The following is a 27277-nucleotide window of genomic DNA, read 5'->3' as shown; positions in this document are numbered from 1 at the left end:
TTTTAAATGAATCTTCAAATGATACATTTGTATGTAATGAGTATTGTTTTTGTTAAGATTGTAAAAGTAATTAAACTTTTCATTAACACCATTTTTAGTATTTTTCGCCAGCACATATGAATAATAAACAAGTAACAGAGCTATATTCGGCTATAAGGTAAAGATAAAAATCTTGTGTATCAAAATATTGTGATACACAAGATTTTCTTGTCTGTCCGTGTGCAAAACTCGCTCACGTGTTTAATTATTGCCCTAAGCAGTTTGGTGTTGAAAATCAGCTAAATCAATAGTACCAAAGTTATGAACCAAAATGTGATACAACTTTAAAAAACAAATTATAATTTTGCAATATTTTTTGTAATTTGTGTAAATATATTGCAGATAATACCAATTAATTTTACATTCGTTATAATAAAATTATAAGAATCGCTCCATGATTTCTCATAGCCCCCATACTAATTTCTTCCCGAAATATGGTTTTATGGTCTATAAATGACTACAGAATTGCAGTATCCACACAAAATTCAGGAAAAATAAGTTTCGTGCTAAAAGAAATCACAAGACTAAATTGTTCGTGAATCGGCCCTTATTTGACCATAGCCCCATATAAAGTTCATTGCTGAAAATCACCTAAACATGCATAAATTTCTTAAAAATATAGTTATCAAGTTGAAATTAGAAACAAAAAATGTCAATATAATAAAATAATATAAAATCGTTGTACCAAATTTTTGATGATCGGCCCATATAAGAACCACATTAACCTACGCAAATATTCAAACAAAATATATACTGAACCAAAATTTTACACCCATCTGTAATTTGTATTCAAGAATCATATTACAAGCTTTTTAAATGTCGCTCCATAATTTCATAATTCCCATATATGGTTCACTCTTGATAATAGCGTTGTTTAAATGAAATTCTACTAAATTATCCATCAAATACTTAAAAATCACGTTCCACTTGCTTTAATATCTGGAATACTCATATTTTATTTTAAAGATGAAATTCGATTAAAATAGACATCACGTTAAAATATTTTATGGCAATCGAATCACAATACACAGTGGTTTAGAAACTTTTTTTTTGGAAATAATTCGGTATCTCGGGAACTATTGGAGATATTATTACAAAATTTCACATGGTTAGAGCTGAGGTGATTTTGAGTTGAATTACATTTGTTCAAAATCCCCAAACATTCATTTATGATCCGAATGAGCTGAAATTTAAAATATAAATAGTCCTTGAGAAAAAAGAAATTTTTTTTTTAAATTTTGCTCGATTTTTTTTTGTTTTTTAGATATGGCGGCCCTACGGAGGGTCGAATTTTTTTTCAAAATATCAGCTATATTGGCAATAAAATTCTAAATAATAAAAAAAACTTGGTAACAGTTATCTCATCCGTGTAAAAAGTTACACGCATCCAAAGTTGGAACATGTAAAATTGGCCTAATTTTTTACGATTTTTCCTAAAAAAGTCCCTATATTTTTTCTTTTGTAGAAACAAATTTTCTTTGGGACTATATACAATTTTTCCGGAAAGAAAACTTAATGCAAAAGCATGTAAAGTAAAATTGGGCTCACTTAAGCGGACACAGTATCCCCCAGACCTATCCAAACTTGGACTATTTTAAAAAAAATATTTAGGTTTCAGTAAAAAATTCTAAAAAGGCAAAGCACCGATCCTCGAAAAAGTTCCGTATTTGTATAACCCTATATGTTGTTCAAGTTCTAGTTCAGTTCTAGTTCAGTTCGGACGTGTTTATTTTTACTCCGAGTTAACTCGTTATTTTAATGTATCTATCGGAAAATAAATATAAATATCACCTGTTTATTATTTACGCGAAAGGACGCTTTTTTTTTTAATAATATTATTAAATAAAAAATCAAAACAACAACTAAAAGACAAATAAGTAAAAAAAAAATTCTTTATATTTTTTTTCTTTTTTTGAACCTTTTTTGTGCATTGACTATTAAATAAAGATCAAGAGTGTTAACGAAAGTAATTACAAATACTCTTAAATGAGTCTCTTCAACGAAAACAGTGAGCGAAGGTTAAGTGTAAACGGCAGAAATGCATACGTTACAGTTAATGTAGACGAAAAAAATATAAACAAAACAAACAGAAGAATAGATGACAACTTGTTTTTAACAGCCAAACCTGTTAACCGCGCTCGTTCTTGTTCCCCCGCATTGACAACAACTAATGATTGTCAAACAAAAGAAAATTCAACTCAATCAGAAAATAAAAATATTTTATCTATGCCTGAAAGTATGCTAGCTATATCAGCTTCAGATACGAAATCCACCACACTAACTACAAATAAAATTAACCCATTAAGCGGCGCTGTACCCAAGATTAGTCAACCATTAAATAATGAAAATAAATCCCAAATACAGGTTGGAATGGACCGGTATATTACAGTTTTAAAACGGGCACGAAGTCCCAAGTCCTCGAAAGCGGCACCCTTGGCCAAATTATATAAGGATAGTGAACCTCATAGACTAAACAATGAAAATCGTTTTTCTATTCTGGAATGTGAAACTAATGAACCAGTAAATAAAATCCATTCTACAAAACCACCCCCCATTTACTTGAGAGAAAATAATTCGAATCCACTGGTTCAGAGCCTGATCTCATTAATAGGAGAGAACTCTTTTTACGTAATCCCAATCAAGAAAGGCACGATTCATGAAACTAAAATACAGGTCAATAGTGAAAACGATTATAGAAAGGTTGTAACATATTTTGAAACTCAAAAGAAAAGTTTTTACACTTATCAGCTGAAAGGAAGCAAGGGTCTACAAGTTGTAATAAAGGGTATTGACTGTAATGTTGAACCACTCGAAATAAAGCAAAGCTTAGAAGATAAAGGCTATAAGACAAAAAATGTGATAAATATTAGAAATCGCGAAAAAATACCCCAACCACTCTTCCGTGTTGAACTTGAACCCGGTGACATAAACCTGAAAAAAAATGAAACACATCCCATATATAACGTGAAGTACTTATTGCATCGTAAAATTACGGTAGAAGAACCACACAAACGATTTGGCCCCGTTCAATGTATGAATTGCCAAGAATATGGACACACCAAGGCATATTGCAAATTGCCACCAGTATGTGTCATTTGCGGGGAGTTGCATAACACATCCCAATGTAACAAATCTAAAGATGATCCTAAAATAAAAAAATGCAGCAATTGCGGAGGTAACCGCACAGCAAACTACAGGGGTTGTCCTGTCTACTCAATTGTTAAAAAATCACAAAGCCAGAAACCAAAGATTTTCCCCGCTCAGCCACTAAATAACATCAATTTGAACTACCCCCCGTTGCAACAGACATATGACAACAAAGTAACATATGCAAATGTACTTAGAAACAACCAAACTCAGCCGCAAGTCCGTCAACCCCAAAACGAAAATATGAACCCAGAGGTAAGAGAGCAAACGCCAATTTTCAATTTTACCCGACTAGAATCTACAATAGAAACTCTTGTGCAATCGGTAAATAACTTTACAAACTCAATGAGTAACATGATGCAAGAAATGCTTAAGATGCAATCAATGTTATTGCAGGCTGTGCTTAACAGACCATGAACTGCCTAAGAATATGTTTTTGGAATGCAAACGGCATACGCCAACACAAAAACGAACTCGAATATTTTTTAAGAAACCAACAAATTGATGTAATGCTGGTTTCTGAAACTCATTTGACGTCCAGAAGTTCCTTTCGAATAAATGGATATGTAATATATGACACCAAAGATCCCAGAGGTAGAGCATGCGGAGGCTCGGCAATTTTAATAAAAGCTCGAATAAAACACTACTTAATGTGTGATTTTTGCGAAGATTATCTTCAAGCTACTACAATCTGTCTTGAAGTTTTTCATCGAAACTTAGTGATTTCATCGATATACTCACCCCCAAGATTCTCAATTACAGAAAGTCAATATAATAGATTTTTTAAATCACTAGGCCCCCGTTTCCTGGCTGCTGGCGATTATAATGCTAAGCACACATTCTGGGGATCACGACTGATTACCCCTAAAGGTCGTGTTTTGTTCGACTCAATCTCTAAAATGGGTTTGCATGTGCTTTCGAGCGGCCAACCTACTTACTGGCCTACTGACCCACGAAAAATACCGGATGTTATTGATTTTAGCGTGATGAAAAATATCCCTAGAGAAATGATTCAAATTGAATCCTCGCTGGAACTATCTTCAGATCACTCACCCACTATTATTACTTTATTGAGCCCCCTAGAAATTGTATCCCCGACTGGTAATTTAGCGATGGCAGGCACAAGAATAAATTGGCTCAAATATAAAAAATACCTCAGTACACATTGCTCGGAAAACATACCGCTAAGAACACCAGAAAATATCGATCACTCTCTTATCAATTTCGATAAAAATCTCAGAATGGCTGCTCAACATGCTAGCCAAACACCCCGAAAATTCAGATATAATAGAATTAATTCTGCAGATGTCGAACGGCTCTTAAATGAAAAAAGAAGATTTCGAAGAGAGTGGCAATTGCACAGATCCCCCCAACTAAAATCGAAGCTTAAAGATTGTATAAAAAGACTTAAAAAGCTCTTGGAATTTCGAAAAATGGAATCATTGAATAAATATTTAGAAAGCCTGGACGCAACCCCACAATCGGATTACTCATTATGGCGAGCAACAAAAAATCTTAAAAGACCCGTTATATGTAAGTCCCCCTTGCGAAATTCAAGTGGTGGTTGGGCAAGAAATGATACTGAAAAAGGGAATCTGTTTGTTAATCATTTAAAAAAAGTATTTACACCGAACACATCAAACGAAGCAATTGAGTTGCCACCTGTTGCACCCTATTTTGGAGCAGCCGTACCCCTACGTTTTGAGATTCGAGAGATCGAAAATGCTATTGCTGATTTAAATCCCAAGAAAGCGCCTGGTATGGATAAGATCAGCAACAAGATGCTTATGGAGCTACCCCGGATAGCAATAAAAATAATTCTTTTTATTTTTAATGCTATATTACGACTTGAATATTATCCTCCAGAATGGAAGGTTTCACTGGTTACCATGATACCCAAGCCGGGAAAAGATCACACAAAAGTAGAATCATACAGATCCATCAGCCTATTGTCTAATATATCAAAGCTATTTGAGAAGATACTTATGAACAAGTTGTACCCGATGTTAACTGAAAACAATTGTATTCCGAATCATCAATTTGGATTTAGAAGAAAACACAGTACTATCGAACAAACCCATAGACTTGTAAATATGGTGAGAAAAGCGTTTGAAGAAAAGAAATACTGTTCTGCACTCTTCATCGACATCTCTCAAGCGTTTGATAAGGTATGGCATGCTGGATTAATATACAAATTGAGTCAAAATTTACCGGCAAACACACATAAGCTGTTGGAAAGCTATTTAACTGGTCGAACATTTAAGGTTAAAGAGGGAAACTTTTTAAGTACTGCACAACCCATTGAAGCTGGAGTCCCCCAAGGCAGTATCCTGGGACCTTTTTTATATTTGATGTATTCGTCTGATATGCCAACTAACAATCGCACTCATACATCAACATTTGCTGATGATACTGCTATTCTAAGCATTCATGAAAACCCTCAAGAAGCGTCTCGTTACTTACAAAACCACATATTTGAATTAGAAAAATGGTTAAAACAATGGAAAATTAAAGTCAACGAGCAAAAATGTACACACATTACATTTACATTGCGTAGAGAATCATGCCCCCCTATTCATATCAATAACCAAACAATAATTCAACAATCGGAAGTGAAATACCTCGGAATACATCTCGATCGTCGCCTTACATGGAAAAGTCATATAGATGCAAAGTTGACTCAAATGAAATTGAAATCAATTCAAATTAATTGGCTTATTGGCAGAAACTCCACGCTTAGTTTAGATTGTAAACTTCTACTTTATAACATGATCATAAAACCGATATGGTGTTATGGCATACAGTTATGGGGCACGGCCTCAGCGTCAAATGTAGAAAAGATCCAAAGACGCCAAAACAAGTTTCTAAGAATGATCACAGTTGCCCCCTGGTATATCAAAAACGCGAATATACACAAAGATCTAAACGTGCCCATTGTAAAAACTGAAATCTCGAAAAACGTACAAAAATATTTAAAAAAACTTGAAGTTCACCCAAACCCGCTGGCCCGCAACATATTAGATAACCGTGGCCACACTCGATTAAGAAGGAGGGACACAGCAGACCTAATCTAGAAGGAAGAATGCCAATTTAACCAAAACAACCATGAACACAAAATTTTTTCGTCCGGCACTGGCTGGACTAATTAAATAATAATATTAGATATAAGATTTGAACCACTTATTGTTAGTTCATTAAATAATGAAGATACAATAAATAAATGATGAAAAAAAAAAAAAAAAAAAAAATATGTTGTTTAAATACTTAGAAAGTTGTTTTACTATCACACGGTAAATAGCGTCAGAGTAGGCACTTTTCTAAAAAAACTAAGTTTTTGGAACACATTTTCCCCGTTTTAGGAATTTCGGTATTTGAAAATAAAAAATGTCAAAAATTATAATGTCATTAATTTAAGGACATTTGGATCTAAATTAGTTCCCAATTTTGTTATGATATCTTTAACCGTTAAAATTTTACATTAAATCAAATTTTATATTTTTCTTCATGGAAAATCACCATATTATAATTTTTTTAGTTTTTAAGGTAAATGACGTTCAAAAAATTAATTAAATTCTTTAATTTTATTAAAATATGAATCTACAAGTCCTATGGTTTTTACCAATATTAAATACTTATATAAAAAGCATATATCTACTACTCAGAAGCTCCACAAACCTTGCCGCCTTTGAAAAATTTGAACGTTTTTTCTTATATTGCATGCAAAATGTGTATACTTACATATTAAATGTAACTAATGAATTCAAAGGTATACTGACCTTAAAGAAAAGCTGGTATAATGCATTTTTCGCAGTAAAAACAAATAATATTTATTTTCGTGTAGGTTAATCTTCATTTAGATATATGTATATTATTTGAACATTTTTATCCTTATATTGTAGGCCATAATATGGGTCCTACCATAAATTAGCAGTAATTGGGCCGGTTTGAATTCTATGTAATGGTTTGTATACGATATTAATTAGAGACACAATTTTTTTATTTTTAAATATGTTTTTTTTTTATTTTATTTCAACAATATATTCATTTACATCGAATAGATCTAGTACTTCTTTGAGCTCTTCGTTTTCGTATGATAAATTTCTGTCCCTGCTCCATTTCTTTCTAATTGAAGATAGTACAGGATCAGAAGACAACATAAGATAATTTATGAGATCTTCGTTTTGCGACTGCCTGGAACACTTTCTTGTATTAAAAAACAGTATGTGTTTAAAATCGGAATTTATCGCTTCCTGTGCCTCTTCAGTTAGTTCACCTAGTGGGAGAAGATTCGAATCTATAATCTCACGACCATGTCGAAGAACTTTGTGCACAGTAGGAGTAAGTTCTCTCCATTCATACAAGGAACGTAAAAGGTTAAAGGTTTCTTTGGCATAGGATTCAAATTTATCTCCATTTATATTATTTTTACTGTTTATTGCCGACAGTATAACATGACATCTTCGAAGAAGTTCCTCATTAATTCCAGTTATTGTCGATGTTATTTCGTAATTTTGAAAAAACCTTCTTGCCGTATTCCCATCATTTGTACTGCCGTATCCAATAAGTGTTTTGTCTATATTTAAGCCAGTTATCTCTTTAAACTCTTCTTGAATTCTCCGTTTTTCGTTTGCTCTCATTTCCATGAGTTCTTTGTTATTTCTAACCATCTTCGTTTGGTTTCCAGGTATGCTTCTGTATTTTAGATCATATGCAATGTGAAGCATGTGTTCTAAAAAGCGTATCCGTGATATTCCGAATTGAAGTACATCTTTGTTAATTGATGTCGTACTTGGGGTATCGTCAGAAATTTTAGATAATTCAGATTTTTTCATTCCGCATAAAAAGCATTTCCACGCGGAATCTGTTTCCGTTATTGCATTACTTACTTTTCCATCAATCATCGTTAGTTGAAGCTCGAACTGTATGTTAATATAGTAACCATGGATTTCAATACAAAGAGGATGCAAATTTTCTATTTAGCGATTAATGCTATCAACCCAGTCTTTTGTAACTGACTTATTTTCTTTGAGATATTGAAATCGGATTGGTCTACAGAAAGCTTTAGATCCAGGGGTTTCGTTTCTCCATACATAGTTGATACTATTGGCTGATGTCGAGGCAACAATTTAATCATTCCTTAGGCGCAGTGGAACCAGTGATGCCATAAAGAAACTTTTGTAGTCAGAAGTAGTATGTGTTCCAGATACTTGTTTGTATTCCGGCAATGTTGATAAGCCATCACATCCCCATTTGCATATTAGTGTTAAATTGGATTTATTAAGTTCCTTCGCTTGGTTTCTCGAAAATGTTGCAAGAAGTCTTATAGCTGTATTTTCCAGGATTGCAGGCAATTCAACTATTGCTCCATCATTAGTTACTTCAATTGGCGATGGTATAATAGTCTTCTTCGTATCCCATAATGCATTATATCCTGGTAGAATGGAACATCCCTTATCAGATAATGCCTTCCTTAGTTTAATGTATTTATTTTTACTGAGTCCTAGTTCCAGCATAAGGGCAATAGCTTCATCTTCAGAAAATTCTGACTCTGGAGAAGGTGTTGGAATACTTTTAACTATTCGCTTTAGACGTTTCGGTGATGCATCAGGAAGAATGTCTGCTATTTGTGTTGCTTCTGCAGGTTGTTTATTTCTTCTCAGCACTTCTTTAAAAGAATCCTTGACTTCAGCATCCGAATGGGTAGATAATATATCTGATAGCCTCATTTTTTTAGATTTGTCTCCCAGGTCTTCGTATGATTTACAGGGGGCTCCTGCATTAGTTGTTTTTATTTCAATAAAACATTCTAACCAAGTAGCAGATTTGGATTGAAATCTTCGTATATTGTAGTTAACAGACTTCATCTTCAACTCAAATAGCTTGATGAAATTATTTACTTTATCTACTTCGGTATTAATAATTTTCGATTGGTTTTCAATTTCAACATATTGAATTATCTTTTGTATTTTTTCGGCTCTCAAGGTTTTCGGAGTCTCCCACAAAACGCAGCAAAGTACTTTATGTTGCAATGTTAAAGCCATGACGGTTAAAAAATAATGATGAATATTTTAAAAAATATTAATTTATATATTAAAATATTCATCATTATTTTTTAACCGTCATGGCTTTAACATTGCAACATAAAGTACTTTGCTGCGTTTTGTGGGAGACTCCGAAAACCTTGAGAGCCGAAAAAATACAAAAGATAATTCAATATGTTGAAATTGAAAACCAATCGAAAATTATTAATACCGAAGTAGATAAAGTAAATAATTTCATCAAGCTATTTGAGTTGAAGATGAAGTCTGTTAACTACAATATACGAAGATTTCAATCCAAATCTGCTACTTGGTTAGAATGTTTTATTGAAATAAAAACAACTAATGCAGGAGCCCCCTGTAAATCATACGAAGACCTGGGAGACAAATCTAAAAAAATGAGGCTATCAGATATATTATCTACCCATTCGGATGCTGAAGTCAAGGATTCTTTTAAAGAAGTGCTGAGAAGAAATAAACAACCTGCAGAAGCAACACAAATAGCAGACATTCTTCCTGATGCATCACCGAAACGTCTAAAGCGAATAGTTAAAAGTATTCCAACACCTTCTCCAGAGTCAGAATTTTCTGAAGATGAAGCTATTGCCCTTATGCTGGAACTAGGACTCAGTAAAAATAAATACATTAAACTAAGGAAGGCATTATCTGATAAGGGATGTTCCATTCTACCAGGATATAATGCATTATGGGATACGAAGAAGACTATTATACCATCGCCAATTGAAGTAACTAATGATGGAGCAATAGTTGAATTGCCTGCAATCCTGGAAAATACAGCTATAAGACTTCTTGCAACATTTTCGAGAAACCAAGCGAAGGAACTTAATAAATCCAATTTAACACTAATATGCAAATGGGGATGTGATGGCTTATCAACATTGCCGGAATACAAACAAGTATCTGGAACACATACTACTTCTGACTACAAAAGTTTCTTTATGGCATCACTGGTTCCACTGCGCCTAAGGAATGATTAAATTGTTGCCTCGACATCAGCCAATAGTATCAACTATGTATGGAGAAACGAAACCCCTGGATCTAAAGCTTTCTGTAGACCAATCCGATTTCAAAATCTCAAAGAAAATAAGTCAGTTACAAAAGACTGGGTTGATAGCATTAATCGCTAAATAGAAAATTTGCATCCTCTTTGTATTGAAATCCATGGTTACTATATTAACATACAGTTCGAGCTTCAACTAACGATGATTGATGGAAAAGTAAGTAATGCAATAACGGAAACAGATTCATGCTTTTTATGCGGAATGAAAAAATCTGAATTATCTAAAATTTCTGACGATACCCCAAGTACGACATCAATTAACAAAGATGTACTTCAATTCGGAATATCACGGATACGCTTTTTAGAACACATGCTTCACATTGCATATGATCTAAAATACAGAAGCATACCTGGAAACCAAACGAAGATGGTTAGAAATAACAAAGAACTCATGGAAATGAGAGCAAACGAAAAACGGAGAATTCAAGAAGAGTTTAAAGAGATAACTGGCTTAAATATAGACAAAACACTTATTGGATACGGCAGTACAAATGATGGGAATACGGCAAGAAGGTTTTTCCAAAATTACGAAATAACATCGACAATAACTGGAATTAATGAGGAACTTCTTCGAAGATGTCATGTTATACTGTCGGCAATAAACAGTAAAAATAATATAAATGGAGATAAATTTGAATCCTATGCCAAAGAAACCTTTAACCTTTTACATTCCTTGTATGAATGGAGAGAACTTACTCCTACTGTGCACAAAGTTCTTCGACATGGTCGTGAGATTATAGATTCGAATCTTCTCCCACTAGGTGAACTAACTGAAGAGGCACAGGAAGCGATAAATTCCGATTTTAAACACATACTGTTTTTTAATACAAGAAAGTGTTCCAGGCAGTCGCAAAACGAAGATCTCATAAATTATCTTATGTTGTCTTCTGATCCTGTACTATCTTCAATTAGAAAGAAATGGAGCAGGGACAGAAATTTATCATACGAAAATGAAGAGCTCAAAGAAGTACTAGATCTATTCGATGTAAATGAATATATTGTTGAAATAAAATAAAAAAAAAACATATTTAAAAATAAAAAAATTGTGTCTCTAATTAATATCGTATACAAACCATTACATAGAATTCAAACCGGCCCAATTACTGCTAATTTATGGTAGGACCCATATTATGGCCTACAATATAAGGATAAAAATGTTCAAATAATATACATATATCTAAATGAAGATTAACCTACACGAAAATAAATATTATTTGTTTTTACTGCGAAAAATGCATTATACCAGCTTTTCTTTAAGGTCAGTATACCTTTGAATTCATTAGTTACATTTAATATGTAAGTATACACATTTTGCATGCAATATAAGAAAAAACGTTCAAATTTTTCAAAGGCGGCAAGGTTTGTGGAGCTTCTGAGTAGTAGATATATGCTTTTTATATAAGTATTTAATATTGGTAAAAACCATAGGACTTGTAGATTCATATTTTAATAAAATTAAAGAATTTAATTAATTTTTTGAACGTTATTTACCTTAAAAACTAAAAAAATTATAATATGGTGATTTTCCATGAAGAAAAATATAAAATTTGATTTAATGTAAAATTTTAACGGTTAAAGATATCATAACAAAATTGGGAACTAATTTAGATCCAAATGTCCTTAAATTAATGACATTATAATTTTTGACATTTTTTATTTTCAAATACCGAAATTCCTAAAACGGGGAAAATGTGTTCCAAAAACTTAGTTTTTTTAGAAAAGTGCCTACTCTGACGCTATTTACCGTGTGATAGTAAAACAACTTTCTAAGTATTTAAACAACATATTTTTTTTTTTTTTTTTTTTTCATCATTTATTTATTGTATCTTCATTATTTAATGAACTAACAATAAGTGGTTCAAATCTTATATCTAATATTATTATTTAATTAGTCCAGCCAGTGCCGGACGAAAAAATTTTGTGTTCATGGTTGTTTTGGTTAAATTGGCATTCTTCCTTCTAGATTAGGTCTGCTGTGTCCCTCCTTCTTAATCGAGTGTGGCCACGGTTATCTAATATGTTGCGGGCCAGCGGGTTTGGGTGAACTTCAAGTTTTTTTAAATATTTTTGTACGTTTTTCGAGATTTCAGTTTTTACAATGGGCACGTTTAGATCTTTGTGTATATTCGCGTTTTTGATATACCAGGGGGCAACTGTGATCATTCTTAGAAACTTGTTTTGGCGTCTTTGGATCTTTTCTACATTTGACGCTGAGGCCGTGCCCCATAACTGTATGCCATAACACCATATCGGTTTTATGATCATGTTATAAAGTAGAAGTTTACAATCTAAACTAAGCGTGGAGTTTCTGCCAATAAGCCAATTAATTTGAATTGATTTCAATTTCATTTGAGTCAACTTTGCATCTATATGACTTTTCCATGTAAGGCGACGATCGAGATGTATTCCGAGGTATTTCACTTCCGATTGTTGAATTATTGTTTGGTTATTGATATGAATAGGGGGGCATGATTCTCTACGCAATGTAAATGTAATGTGTGTACATTTTTGCTCGTTGACTTTAATTTTCCATTGTTTTAACCATTTTTCTAATTCAAATATGTGGTTTTGTAAGTAACGAGACGCTTCTTGAGGGTTTTCATGAATGCTTAGAATAGCAGTATCATCAGCAAATGTTGATGTATGAGTGCGATTGTTAGTTGGCATATCAGACGAATACATCAAATATAAAAAAGGTCCCAGGATACTGCCTTGGGGGACTCCAGCTTCAATGGGTTGTGCAGTACTTAAAAAGTTTCCCTCTTTAACCTTAAATGTTCGACCAGTTAAATAGCTTTCCAACAGCTTATGTGTGTTTGCCGGTAAATTTTGACTCAATTTGTATATTAATCCAGCATGCCATACCTTATCAAACGCTTGAGAGATGTCGATGAAGAGTGCAGAACAGTATTTCTTTTCTTCAAACGCTTTTCTCACCATATTTACAAGTCTATGGGTTTGTTCGATAGTACTGTGTTTTCTTCTAAATCCAAATTGATGATTCGGAATACAATTGTTTTCAGTTAACATCGGGTACAACTTGTTCATAAGTATCTTCTCAAATAGCTTTGATATATTAGACAATAGGCTGATGGGTCTGTATGATTCTACTTTTGTGTGATCTTTTCCCGGCTTGGGTATCATGGTAACCAGTGAAACCTTCCATTCTGGAGGATAATATTCAAGTCGTAATATAGCATTAAAAATAAAAAGAATTATTTTTATTGCTATCCGGGGTAGCTCCATAAGCATCTTGTTGCTGATCTTATCCATACCAGGCGCTTTCTTGGGATTTAAATCAGCAATAGCATTTTCGATCTCTCGAATCTCAAAACGTAGGGGTACGGCTGCTCCAAAATAGGGTGCAACAGGTGGCAACTCAATTGCTTCGTTTGATGTGTTCGGTGTAAATACTTTTTTTAAATGATTAACAAACAGATTCCCTTTTTCAGTATCATTTCTTGCCCAACCACCACTTGAATTTCGCAAGGGGGACTTACATATAACGGGTCTTTTAAGATTTTTTGTTGCTCGCCATAATGAGTAATCCGATTGTGGGGTTGCGTCCAGGCTTTCTAAATATTTATTCAATGATTCCATTTTTCGAAATTCCAAGAGCTTTTTAAGTCTTTTTATACAATCTTTAAGCTTCGATTTTAGTTGGGGGGATCTGTGCAATTGCCACTCTCTTCGAAATCTTCTTTTTTCATTTAAGAGCCGTTCGACATCTGCAGAATTAATTCTATTATATCTGAATTTTCGGGGTGTTTGGCTAGCATGTTGAGCAGCCATTCTGAGATTTTTATCGAAATTGATAAGAGAGTGATCGATATTTTCTGGTGTTCTTAGCGGTATGTTTTCCGAGCAATGTGTACTGAGGTATTTTTTATATTTGAGCCAATTTATTCTTGTGCCTGCCATCGCTAAATTACCAGTCGGGGATACAATTTCTAGGGGGCTCAATAAAGTAATAATAGTGGGTGAGTGATCTGAAGATAGTTCCAGCGAGGATTCAATTTGAATCATTTCTCTAGGGATATTTTTCATCACGCTAAAATCAATAACATCCGGTATTTTTCGTGGGTCAGTAGGCCAGTAAGTAGGTTGGCCGCTCGAAAGCACATGCAAACCCATTTTAGAGATTGAGTCGAACAAAACACGACCTTTAGGGGTAATCAGTCGTGATCCCCAGAATGTGTGCTTAGCATTATAATCGCCAGCAGCCAGGAAACGGGGGCCTAGTGATTTAAAAAATCTATTATATTGACTTTCTGTAATTGAGAATCTTGGGGGTGAGTATATCGATGAAATCACTAAGTTTCGATGAAAAACTTCAAGACAGATTGTAGTAGCTTGAAGATAATCTTCGCAAAAATCACACATTAAGTAGTGTTTTATTCGAGCTTTTATTAAAATTGCCGAGCCTCCGCATGCTCTACCTCTGGGATCTTTGGTGTCATATATTACATATCCATTTATTCGAAAGGAACTTCTGGACGTCAAATGAGTTTCAGAAACCAGCATTACATCAATTTGTTGGTTTCTTAAAAAATATTCGAGTTCGTTTTTGTGTTGGCGTATGCCGTTTGCATTCCAAAAACATATTCTTAGGCAGTTCATGGTCTGTTAAGCACAGCCTGCAATAACATTGATTGCATCTTAAGCATTTCTTGCATCATGTTACTCATTGAGTTTGTAAAGTTATTTACCGATTGCACAAGAGTTTCTATTGTAGATTCTAGTCGGGTAAAATTGAAAATTGGCGTTTGCTCTCTTACCTCTGGGTTCATATTTTCGTTTTGGGGTTGACGGACTTGCGGCTGAGTTTGGTTGTTTCTAAGTACATTTGCATATGTTACTTTGTTGTCATATGTCTGTTGCAACGGGGGGTAGTTCAAATTGATGTTATTTAGTGGCTGAGCGGGGAAAATCTTTGGTTTCTGGCTTTGTGATTTTTTAACAATTGAGTAGACAGGACAACCCCTGTAGTTTGCTGTGTGGTTACCTCCGCAATTGCTGCATTTTTTTATTTTAGGATCATCTTTAGATTTGTTACATTGGGATGTGTTATGCAACTCCCCGCAAATGACACATACTGGTGGCAATTTGCAATATGCCTTGGTGTGTCCATATTCTTGGCAATTCATACATTGAACGGGGCCAAATCGTTTGTGTGGTTCTTCTACCGTAATTTGATGAAATTATTTACTTTATCTACTTCGGTATTAATAATTTTCGATTGGTTTTCAATTTCAACATATTGAATTATCTTTTGTATTTTTTCGGCTCTCAAGGTTTTCGGAGTCTCCCACAAAACGCAGCAAAGTACTTTATGTTGCAATGTTAAAGCCATGACGGTTAAAAAATAATGATGAATATTTTAAAAATATTAATTTATATATTAAAATATATCCACATAGATAGAATAAATAATAATATTTTCTTCTATATTTATAATTCATTCATATGTTAAATCTACAGGTAAAACAGAAAATCCATATAACTAAATAGGGAATTGTAGGGGCATAATGTGTAGCCTACCTAACACCTAAAAGTGCCCACTGTGACACCTCACACCTGTTGTTTATGTAATAAATGCAACCTTTATTCTACCTAATAAACTAATTTATTGTAGGTAAAAAGTAGGTTCCATTACTACTCACTGTAAATTTTAGAAATTATGATAGGTACATTTAAAAAAAATAAAAATCGTGTTCAATAAATTTTATAACTCTGCAAAAACAATTTACATAGAATACACACTGGCCCAAATACTATATTATGGTCTACAATATAAGGATAAAAATGTTCAAATAATATATATCTAAATGAAGATTAACATACACGAAAATAAATATTATTTGTTTTTACTGCGAAAAATGCATTATACCAACTCTTCTTTAAGGTCAGTATACGTTTGAATTCATTAGTTACATTTAATATGTAAGTATACACATTTTGCATGCAATATATGAAAAACCGTTCAAATTTCTCAAAGGCGGCAAGGTTTGTGGAGCTTCTGAGTAGTAGATATATGCTTTTTATATAAGTATTTGAAATTGGTAAAAACCTTAGGACTTGTAGATTCATATTTTAATAAAATTAAAGAACTTAATTAATTTTTTGAACGTCATTTACCTTAAAAACTAAAAAAATAATTGATATGTTGGCTATTTATTCTTGTATTGAAATTAATGCGCGTGCTCAACATTTTTTTCGGCTCAAGTAAGAAACAAAATTTGGTACAGTTACTTTGTAGAATTTAATGTTTGGTTGTTTTATATAGTTAAAGTGGACACGTAGTTTTGCATATATTTGGTAAGAATTTAAGCACATTTAGATTATTAGGTAAAAATATTTTTTTACCACTGTAACCCAAGTTCGTTTAATGTGGACCACTTAAATTATTGATTATGTACTACTGGTCCATATTACCCGACAATAACTATGTACTTTGTAAGCAATATATCTAAGCCAAGAACGCGACTTTTTAGTTTGTATTAATAAAAATATATTGAAATTAAATTTTTTAATCATTCATGATTAGCTGGTTCATGAATTTTATGTATTAAATACTAGTCCACATTACCCTCATATAGTGGTCCATATTACCCTCCAATTTTTTTAATGCTGGTTTTTGGGTTCCTTACAATATTTTCACATAATTTTTTTATCCTTTGACGGAAAAAATTTTCAACTGCAAAAACAATTAGGGAATATATTAGCTAATATATTGCTTCACAACTTTTTTAATATCCATATATATTGTGGCCAAAATTTAGAAGAAACAAAACGGTAGTCCACATTACCCGAAGTTACTCTAAAGATATCATAACAAAATTGGGAACTAATTTAGATCCAAATGTCCTTAAATTAATGACATTATAATTTTTGACATTTTTTATTTTCAAATACCGAAATTCCTAAAACGGGGAAAATGTGTTCCAAAAACTAAGTTTTTTTTAGAAAAGTGCCTACTGTGACGCTATTTACCGTGTGATAGTAAAACAACTTTCTAAGTATTTAAACAACATATAGGGTTATACAAATACGGAACTTTTTCGAGGATTGGTGCTTTACCTTTTTAGAATTTTTTACTGAAACCTAAATATTTTTTTTAAAATTGTCCAAGTTTGGATAGGTCTGGGGGATACTGTGTCCGCTTAAGTGAGCCCAATTTTACTTTACATGCTTTTGCATTAAGTTTTCTTTCCGGAACATATAAAAATTGTATATAGTCCCAAAGAAAATTTGTTTCTACAAAACAAAAAATATATAGGGACTTTTTTAGGAAAAATCGAAAAAAAATAAGGCCCATTTTACATGTTCCAACTTTGGATGCGTGTAACTTTTTATACGGACGAGATAACTGTTACAAATTCGAACCTCCGTAGGGCCGCCATATCTAAAAAACAAAAAAAAATCGAGCAAAATTAAAAAAAAAATAAATAAACCTAAATATCTTTTCAACTGAAGGAGATAACCTACACATGTAAGCGTATTTTTGTAGATCTTCTCAAGGACTATTTATATTTTAAATTTCAGCTCATTCGGATCATAAATCCCCAAAAATAAATTTTTGGGGATTTTTTTTGAGACCCGAGGTGACCAACTTTGAGGGGGCACAAACTGGCCCGTATTACCCCTAGGAAGCTGAACAAATGTAATTCAACTCAAAAACACCTCTAATAATATCTCCAATAATTCCCGAGATACCGAATTATTTCCAAAAAAAAAAGTTTCTAAACCACTGTGTAATAGGTCATAGCTCCCAAATAAGTCCCACAATCCAGAAATATATTAAAGCATATAAACATTGATATCAATAAAAAATTCCACAGAAATTAGTTTCAAGTAGACAGAAATCATACTGCTTGATTTTGTGACTATAGGTTCATAATTATATATAAGACTCATATCAGGAATATTCATTAATCGCGAATATATATTAAAAATTTCTGATCATTTGCATATGCAAAATTTTTGGAAAATAATCTAAAATAATCTTTGAAAATAGTCGGATTATTTTTTGATTATTTTCTCGTAATTGCAAGTAATCTTGATTATATTATGATTATTTGTAATCGTAATCAATTAGTAATCGTGCAAATCTGGATATAATCGTAATTTAATCATTACTTCACCTTTCAAAAAAAAGTAATCTAATTACTAATTATTATGATTAGTAATCATTATTTAACAGCTATGCTTTAAGGTGGGTGTTAGACTAATAATTTTGGGCGTTACAAACATCTGCACAAACGCATAATACCCTCCCCACTATGGTGGTGTAGGGTATAAACACTGTAAATGTACCTCAAAACTAAATCGAAAGTCGCCACGGGTTGCCCTTCTTAGAACAAGCTAAAAATGTTTTTGGTGGTATTTTAGGTCATTACAAAAGTTTTCGTACCCGCTGAAAACTTTCGTAATGACCTAAAATGACATTTCAAAAAATTTAATTCTAAGGGACAGTCAAATGTACATTTATTCGTTTTATTCGATTATTCTACATAAAATTGTTCGAATTATTCGTTATTCGAAAATGGACATTTTTAAATTGTTCAAATAATTATTCGTAAGAAATTATTCGATTAATCGAACGATCATTACTCGAATGAATACAGTACTAAATACCCTAAATATATTGAGAAAAATAAAACAATTCATGGTATAATTATACGATGAAATGACTATACATTAGAGTGACAATTGTATGGAAAAAAATTTTTGTTAAAATTTTGAAGAGTGCAGGGTGGAATATTGTGACACTAGGTCCAAAAGTTAAGTGCTGAAAATTTTAGCCAAATCGGACAACGATTTCTGGACGCGCATTAGTCAAAGTTCAGATATATGCTAAATTTTACTATTTATATGGAATAAATAGGTAAATCTCGTTAACTTTCTGCATTGTTTTCTAGAAATATGTAGATTTATTTATATTAATGAATATTACATTAAAATTTTTTTTAGCAAATTGACCCTGCAAATTTTTCAGTTTTTGTAAAAATTTTGCTACTAAATAAATACTTTTGCAATTGAATGCTAAAGAATCGAAATGTGTACGTAATTATCGTTGTAATGAGATATAAATGACAAAATTTGGTTAAAAAATGGTAAAGTTATTACAAATTCGCCAGACCATTAACATGTCATAGGCAACTTGAACAAGAAATTTAGAAAAAAAAATTAACATATTTCGTGAAAAATTAAAATAAAAGCTAATTTTTATTTAAAATATATCCGTATTTACTTGTGTATGAGTTTTTATCTTCGTAGGATACCGTTAACCTATTCGCAGGTATGGCCAAAAAAATGGATTTTAACCTTTAAGAGCACTTGGGGTCAAAATGGCTGTGTTTTTCGAGATTTTAAAAGTTGAGTGTCATTTGGACCACAAGTGCGGCTAAGGGTTAATTTCCATTTTTGTGCTGTTATTTTAAATTCTAGACTTTATGTTATATTTTCCTCCAGTTTCATTAAAATCGGCCCAAAATATATAACATTTTGCTATATTTTCATTAGAAATTCAAAATATTGAAAAATTTGACCTTTGACCTTTACGATTTAAAGGTTAACGTTATCGGATTTTAGTAACACTTTCAGACTATATTTAAATTTACCAGGGTTATAATATTATGAATAGAATTTACTTAAAATGTATAACAGTAAAAAAATTGGGCTCATTCGCCAAAATATGGACAAAAAAATAGTTTTTCTTGAAAATCGCAAAATTTAAATCGCAGATACGGAAAAACTGTAACAGGTATTGACATAATTTTTTCATATTTTTATTCCCTATTATGATCTCAATAAATCCCAATGTGATGATCGAAAAATTCTGAAATTTGTTTAACAAAATTTTTAAAAATATTTTTTTTGGTTATACCTGCGAATAGGTTAACGGTATCCTACGAAGACAAAAACTGATACACAAGTAAATACGGATATATTTTAAATAAAAATTAGCTTTTATTTTAATTTTTCTTGAAATATGTTAATTTTTTTCTAAATTTCTTGTTCAAGTGGCCTGAGACACGTTAATGGTCTGGCGAATTTGTAATAACTTTACCATTTTTTAACCAAATTTTGTCATTTATATCTCATTACAACGATAATAACGTACACATTTCGATTCTTTAGCATTCAATTGCAAAAGTATTTATTTAGTAGCAAAATTTTTACAAAAACTGAAAAATTTGCATTTTTCCCGAATTTTGGCGATAATACAGTTTTTGGGTCATTTTGACCCAAAGGAGATACAGGGTCAATTTCCAAAAATTTTTTTTAATGTAATATTCATTAATATAAATAAATCTACATATTTCTAGAAAACAATGAAGAAAGTTAACGAGATTTACCTATTTATTCCATATAAATAGTAAAATTTAGCATATGTCTGAACTTTGACCTCGATGCGCGTCCAGAAATCGTTGTCCGATTTGGCCCAAATTTTCAGCACTTAACTTTTAGACCTAGTGTCACAATATTCCACCCGGCACTCTTTGAAATCTAAAAACAAAAAATTGGCTGTCACTCTACTATACATATATAGCAAAAACGATATTTTTCTACGAGTCGGTCTAATGTAGATATCTATAATATTAAGAGGAAAGACGATTTCGTATATTAATTATTATCTATATTACCATCACATCAAATATTGTTGCGCGATGAAGTGGCCAACTTTGTATCAAATTCAGAAACGATTTTTTCGCTTCAGCGGGTAACATTCCACGAAGACTTTGGTGATGCATTGCAACGGCTTCATGTGGTATATTCGGAACAAATCTTGGAGGCAAACAATGGCTCGCAATTACTCTGTAGTCATTTACTACTTCGTCACAATCGCCTAATTCAAGCTGTCCCTGAAGTGACGTGAGCATAATAGCTTCCATTTCAGATATAGGAAATCTTTCAGTTCGAAGAGAGTGCAACACCTGATGATATAAAAGTTCTTTTTCTACAGGATCATCAATATTTATGTAGTCATCAAAAAATAAATGCTTCTTAAACAAGAACATATAATGTTGATGGCGGCAGTTGATAGTTGTATTGCTGGTCTGAAATAAATAAAAAATATTTTTGACTAAATCAAATAAATACTTATTTTACGTACATACACAGAAAATTATTGAATAGATAATTTTCGTAATTGAAAAAACAAAAAATATCAAAAATGTGCTTTCAATTACGAAAATTATCTATTCAATAATTTTTGTATTTAAAGTTCAACCAATAACGAAAATTATATACATATTCAATTATCAAATTCAAAACTCAAAATTCAATAGAAAATATCAGAAAATTTTGTTTTTGAGCACATGAATACTTGATTCAATTATGAAATAATTGAAACCAGTTCAATATGTGATAAATATTTGAATTGAAATATATTTTTTTCTGTGTTACCATCATTTACTATTAATACAAACAAATTTAAGGACATTAAAATTCAAAAGGATAAACATTTTATCCAAAAAACGCCGTACTCCTATTCAGTTATAAAAATTTAGATATAATTAAGAATTGTGTTATGATTAGAGTGTCGAAATAATTTTGATAGCTAGTTTTGAATTGGATTTTATTGAAATAAAACTAAAATGTTAGACATTGAAGTAATCAAGGCTGTATTACCTGATCCATGGAAGGTGACATCATATATTTGATGCTACCCAAACGAACACATGTGGACATTTATGACTACTGCAACCTCCAACGATAATTTAATGATGCAAATATAATAAGGAGACAACAATTCAATAAACCATATATTATTTATAAAAATAAATTAAGCGCCTATGCTTTTCGAAGCAGGTCCTTTATGCTTAAAATGGTGCAGTCGTATGATATGGAAGGTCAATTAACGTAATTTTAATTTATTCGTGTCCGATAGTTTCGATCTGTTACTCAGGCCGTCTGGTCCCAGATATTCACTTAAATATTAAATTAAAATAGTAAAATATTGCGATAACTTAGTAATCACGTAAACTAAATATAGGATTCCGCTGTTTTGGAATTCGTTTACTTACCAAAATAAATGGATATTTGAATATGATTTCATTATTTGTAATTTTTAAAGACCACATCATGTCATATGATTGTGAAAATATTATTTTAGCTTTAAATTTCAGCACCCTTCTAACATTAACTAGTCATATCCTTTTGATATTGAGCTCTTATACACTCAGTTTTAGGCACACCACCACAATTATTTGATTTCCTTTTCATAGAGTATATCCGCAAGATTTTAAATTGGTAAAGACCCAGCAAAAAATTGTGCTTCCTCGGAAGAAGTTTTGTAAGGCAGAGAGCACTTGTATACTGCTACCACTTCGCATGAAAGATTACATGATATTTATATGGGATTCCTCGCGTAGAGGCTCTGCATAAGGAATCCAAAATAAGCATATTTCACAGCTTTAAAATTAACCTGATTTCATTGAATTAAATATGTGCAAATAACTGTGCACATAGATTTAAAAGGTGTTGAGAAGCAATAAAATCTTACAGACCCAGTGATTGCCTAACAAGAAGCTCTGATTTTTTCTAAGTTCTTCACCACCTATACGAATAGCTTAATATATGCCTTCCAAAATCATTTTTGTAAGGCAATAATTTTAGGATGCACTTAATGTAGCAGTAGAAAATGCAGTAATCATATTTATTGCTTCCAAATTCAGAATGTTTTTTGCTGGGGAAATAAATATATATATGTACTTAAAATTTTCTTGGTTTTCGAAAAATTCACCATATTAAACAGAAAATGCATCATACGATAATTCTGTTATCCTTTGTAGATTTCATATCCTTGAATTTATTAGTATTAACAGTAAATATTTATTTTAAAAATCAATTCAATTTTCTTAGAGTTGCATTATTTTTTTGCTCGCACAATTTTACCACTGTTTTTACTAAAAATTTTATAATTATCCTTACGTACAAAAATATTGGACAAAATGTCATGCAATTATTGCCTATGATCAATATGAATATAAAAACAGCAGATGAGGACAATTGGATATCTTTTTGTGCAAAATCAGTGCTGTTGAAGATCATATTGCATAGCGTTGCATTTGTTATGCTCGCTACTGTACATACGATGGGTAGTCATCTTGACGCGATGTAGAGGCTTAAGTGCGATGATTCGTGCTGCCCATGCTGGAGGGGACAGTTTAACTAGAGTTGGCTGTCTCTGGTAGGGTCTCCCATTCCAGAAGGGCACGCGTTGAGCATGATACTAAGAACTACCATCCCATACCTCTGGATTTCTCTCCTAGTACCTCCAAAGCCGCTAAAGCCCAAGTCGTCAAGGCGGCTAAACCCCCTGTCTCGGTTGCCTCTAAGGGGGAAGCGACTAAGTCGCCCCTTGCAGATGCCTCCCACATGCCAATTGTGCGATCAGGTCTAGTGAAGGAATCCTCCTGTCCTGAAAACGCATCACCCCTGGCCAACTCCGGCTCCGAATCGAATCCCAGGCATAAAAACCCTGCTAGAAGGGCTGCTACCACTAGGCGTTCCGCTTATCGTTTCATTGAGGCACTCGGCACTAAAAAAGCTGAGGAACTCACTAAGGAGCAACAAGCTTCGCTCTCCTGGGCGAAAACCCATATTGCTCGGCAACGTTTAGAGGAGGATTCAGCGGCCAAGAGCCAGCAACCGGGACCTAAAAGGCCCAAAGCGACACAAAGGTCGCTATCCAAGTCCTTTAGCGAGATTGTCAAAGACAATCTTGTCAGGGCGAATGAGTCCAGGATATCTTTGGTCATCTTTGCTGACGCTAACTCGCACCACATTATATGGGGTAGCAGCGACACCAACACAAGAGGTGAGAGTCTTTTCAGTTTCATACTTAATAGTAGTTTGGAAGTAGTAAATAGAGGTTCAGAACCTACCTTCATTGTTTCGAATAGAAGGGAGGTTCTTGACTTAACACTTGTGAGTGCTGAGCACCACAGCATGATTAATAATTGGGCTGTCTCTGAAGACTGCTCTTTTTCTGATCACCAATTTGATTTCAATATTAGTGTAACGTATAGGAGTGATAACATCATTCTAAATAGGAGAAAGACCAATTGGGAGATGCAGTGTGATATACTCTCCCGGTCGTTATCAAACCCGCCCCCATTGAAAGTAGGGAAGATATTGAGGTAGCAGTTGAGACACTTACAGAAGCGTTTCAATCAGCTACTAATTTGGACTGCAAGCCGAACATCCGCAGGGGTAGGAATAAACCTCCCTGGTGGAATCCTGAGATTGCACACGCCAGAAGGACGTGTCGTGAACTGTTCAACGAGGCAAAGAGACTGGGTAACTGGCAGGCATATAAGTCCTCTGTGAATCACTTTAAGAACCTTATGAGGAACGCGAAAAGGAAAGCCTGGAGCGGCGTGGAAGGATCCTTTGAGACTAACCGATTACGTAAAATCTTATCAACCTCACCGGTTGTACCAAGCTATATCCAGAAACCGTATGGTAGATGGACTCTGAATAGTAAGGAAACACTTGAGGTCCTTCTGGACACTCATTTTCCAGGCTGCCTCCCAGTCGATGATGCGACTGTGACTAGGTCTACCGATTCTGTCGCTCCGTGTGATAACTCTGTTCCGATGAACAAGGAAAGAATCCAGTGGGCAATCAAAAGCTTCGACCCGTTTAAATCTCCTGGGCCGGATGGCATTATTCCTGCAGATCTTCAGAAGAACGAAAAAATAGTTGTACCATGGCTCACTAATATATACACAGCGTGTATTAGATGGACCTATATCCCTACATGGTGGACGAGGTGTAGAGTAGTCATCATTCCTAAAGGAGGTAAGGCGACTCATACTAAACCAAAGGACTACAGACCAATTAGTCTCGCATCCTTTTTGCGGAAAACCCTAGAAAGGGTGATTGATGTATACCTGAGAATGACCATTCCGAATGAACTCATCTCTAAATCCCAACATGCCTACACTAAGGGCAGATCTGTGGAAACAGCTCTACACTCGCTAGTTGGCTCCATTGAAGAGGCGCTATCACATAAGGAGTATTCACTTGTTGCCTTCTTTAATATTGAAGGAGCTTTTAACAATGTCAGGCCTGACGCCATCCTATCTGCGATGGAAGAACTGGGGATTGATATTGGTGTTCGCCGGTTAGTCGGAACGATACTCGGTTATAGAGTCATATGTGCTACCCTAGGTGGTACAAGTGTTTCAAAAGTGGCCAATCGTGGAACCCCACAGGGTGGTGTGTTATAATCAGCATTAAGTACACTGAGTGAGTGGAGTATTTTGAGTGGACTTAGTGTGAACCCACAGAAAACGGAATTGGTTCTCTTCACTAGGAGGTATAAGATCGATGACTTTAGACCACCTAGACTGAATGGAATCAGTCTCGGGATCAGAGATAATGCAAAGTACCTTGGCATTATTCTAGATAAAAGGCTATCCTGGAATTTGAACATTCAAAACAGGATTAACAAGGCATATGTGGCCATTTATTCCTGTAAAAGGGCAATTGGTACAAACTGGGGTATTATGCCGAAGGATATCAATTGGATCTTCACAGCAGTTGTTAAACCCATCTTGTTCTATGGAGTGGTGGCATGCATTGGATAATGCTACTCACCGGAAGGCTGTGGAATGAGTTCTTAGGACTATCGCGATACTGATTACAGGCGCTATAAGGACTACCCCCTGTAAGGTACTTTTTACTATGCTAAACTGGTTACCAGTTGATTTGATGGTGATACAAATGGCTCTCAACTCTGCTGTGAGACTGAAGGCTGGATGTTCGTGGTCTGGAAAAGACTATGGGCACTCTAAGATACTGAATTATTATGGGCACATACATAGTAATGTCGATTACTGCATCGCAAAACCTTTTTTCTATAGGCAGTTCCATATTTTGATTCCGAATAGGGATTTATGGCAGCGCGGACTCTCTCCCCCTGACAACGTCATAAGGATATACACTGATGGCTCAAAAAGGGGCTGCAGGGTCGGTGGTGGTTTCTTCATTGATAACTATGGGATTAAATCCTACTTCAGGCTACATAACTTCTGTACGGCTCTCCAAGCGGAAGTTACGGCCATTAAACGTGCATCCAACTGGCTGAGGTTTTATCGAATATCTGGTGATATATGTATATTTACTGACAGCAGGGCTGCCATTAACGGAATAGCGGGTGTCTTCACGACATCTAGGTTAACCGAGGAATGCCGGGTATCCCTTAATGAGATAGCGAGACATTCTAGGATAACGATTATATGGGTCCCTGGTCACGATGGAAATCAGGGTAATTGTATAGCAGACGAACTGGCCAATAGGGGGGCGATGATGGATGATGAAGAGATCGATCCATTTTCTGGTATTTCCCTTGCTAATTGCAAGATGGCTGTTCAGCGGATACTATATGAATCTGCACAAAACAGGTGGACCAATGAGTCTTCCTGTGTTATAACGAGGTCTACTTGGCCCGTATATGATGCCAACAGGACGAATCTACTTATAGAATTTCGTCGTGAGCAAATAAGGCTAATTGTTTCATTCATTACAGGACACTGTATAATTGGGACACATGCTAGGAGATTGGGCCTGTCACAATGAAGAAGAGGAGGAGACGGTGTCCCACCTATTCTGCCAATGCCCGGCTCTGATAAACCCGAGGGAACGCATCCTCGGATTACCATTCTTATCATGCTTAGATGAGCTATCAGGATTGAGTCTTAGACGAATCTACTCTTTCATCAGAGAATCTGGTTGGTTTAGCCTGGAAACGATGGACGTATAATTAATACACAGACGTTTACCCCTTGGGTATCACAATGGTATCAGTTTTCTTAATGGACCCAAGTGAGCTGCTTGAAGAGTGGCTACCCAAGAAACCTAACCTAACCTACTGTACATACAGTGGTTGAAAAAAAGAATGGAAACTTTTCCAAATTTAAAATAAATTTTTTTTTAGTATTTTACTTGTATAGTT

At 33.8% G+C, this 27277-nt stretch overlaps 1 protein-coding gene across 1 annotated transcript in view; it reads right to left on the bottom strand.

The window, feature by feature from the left end:
- Positions 1-27277, bottom strand: part of Myo81F (Myosin 81F) — a 708752-nt gene that overhangs the window by 134673 nt on the left and 546802 nt on the right. The window contains exon 9 of the mRNA XM_065514962.1: positions 20955-21368. Coding sequence (XP_065371034.1) covers positions 20955-21368 — 414 coding nt within the window. The remainder of the gene's footprint in view (positions 1-20954; positions 21369-27277) is intronic.

Source organism: Calliphora vicina, chromosome 1, assembly GCF_958450345.1.
Source record: "Calliphora vicina chromosome 1, idCalVici1.1, whole genome shotgun sequence".
NCBI lineage: Eukaryota > Metazoa > Arthropoda > Insecta > Diptera > Calliphoridae > Calliphora > Calliphora vicina.
This window is presented reverse-complemented; position numbering and strand designations above follow the sequence as displayed.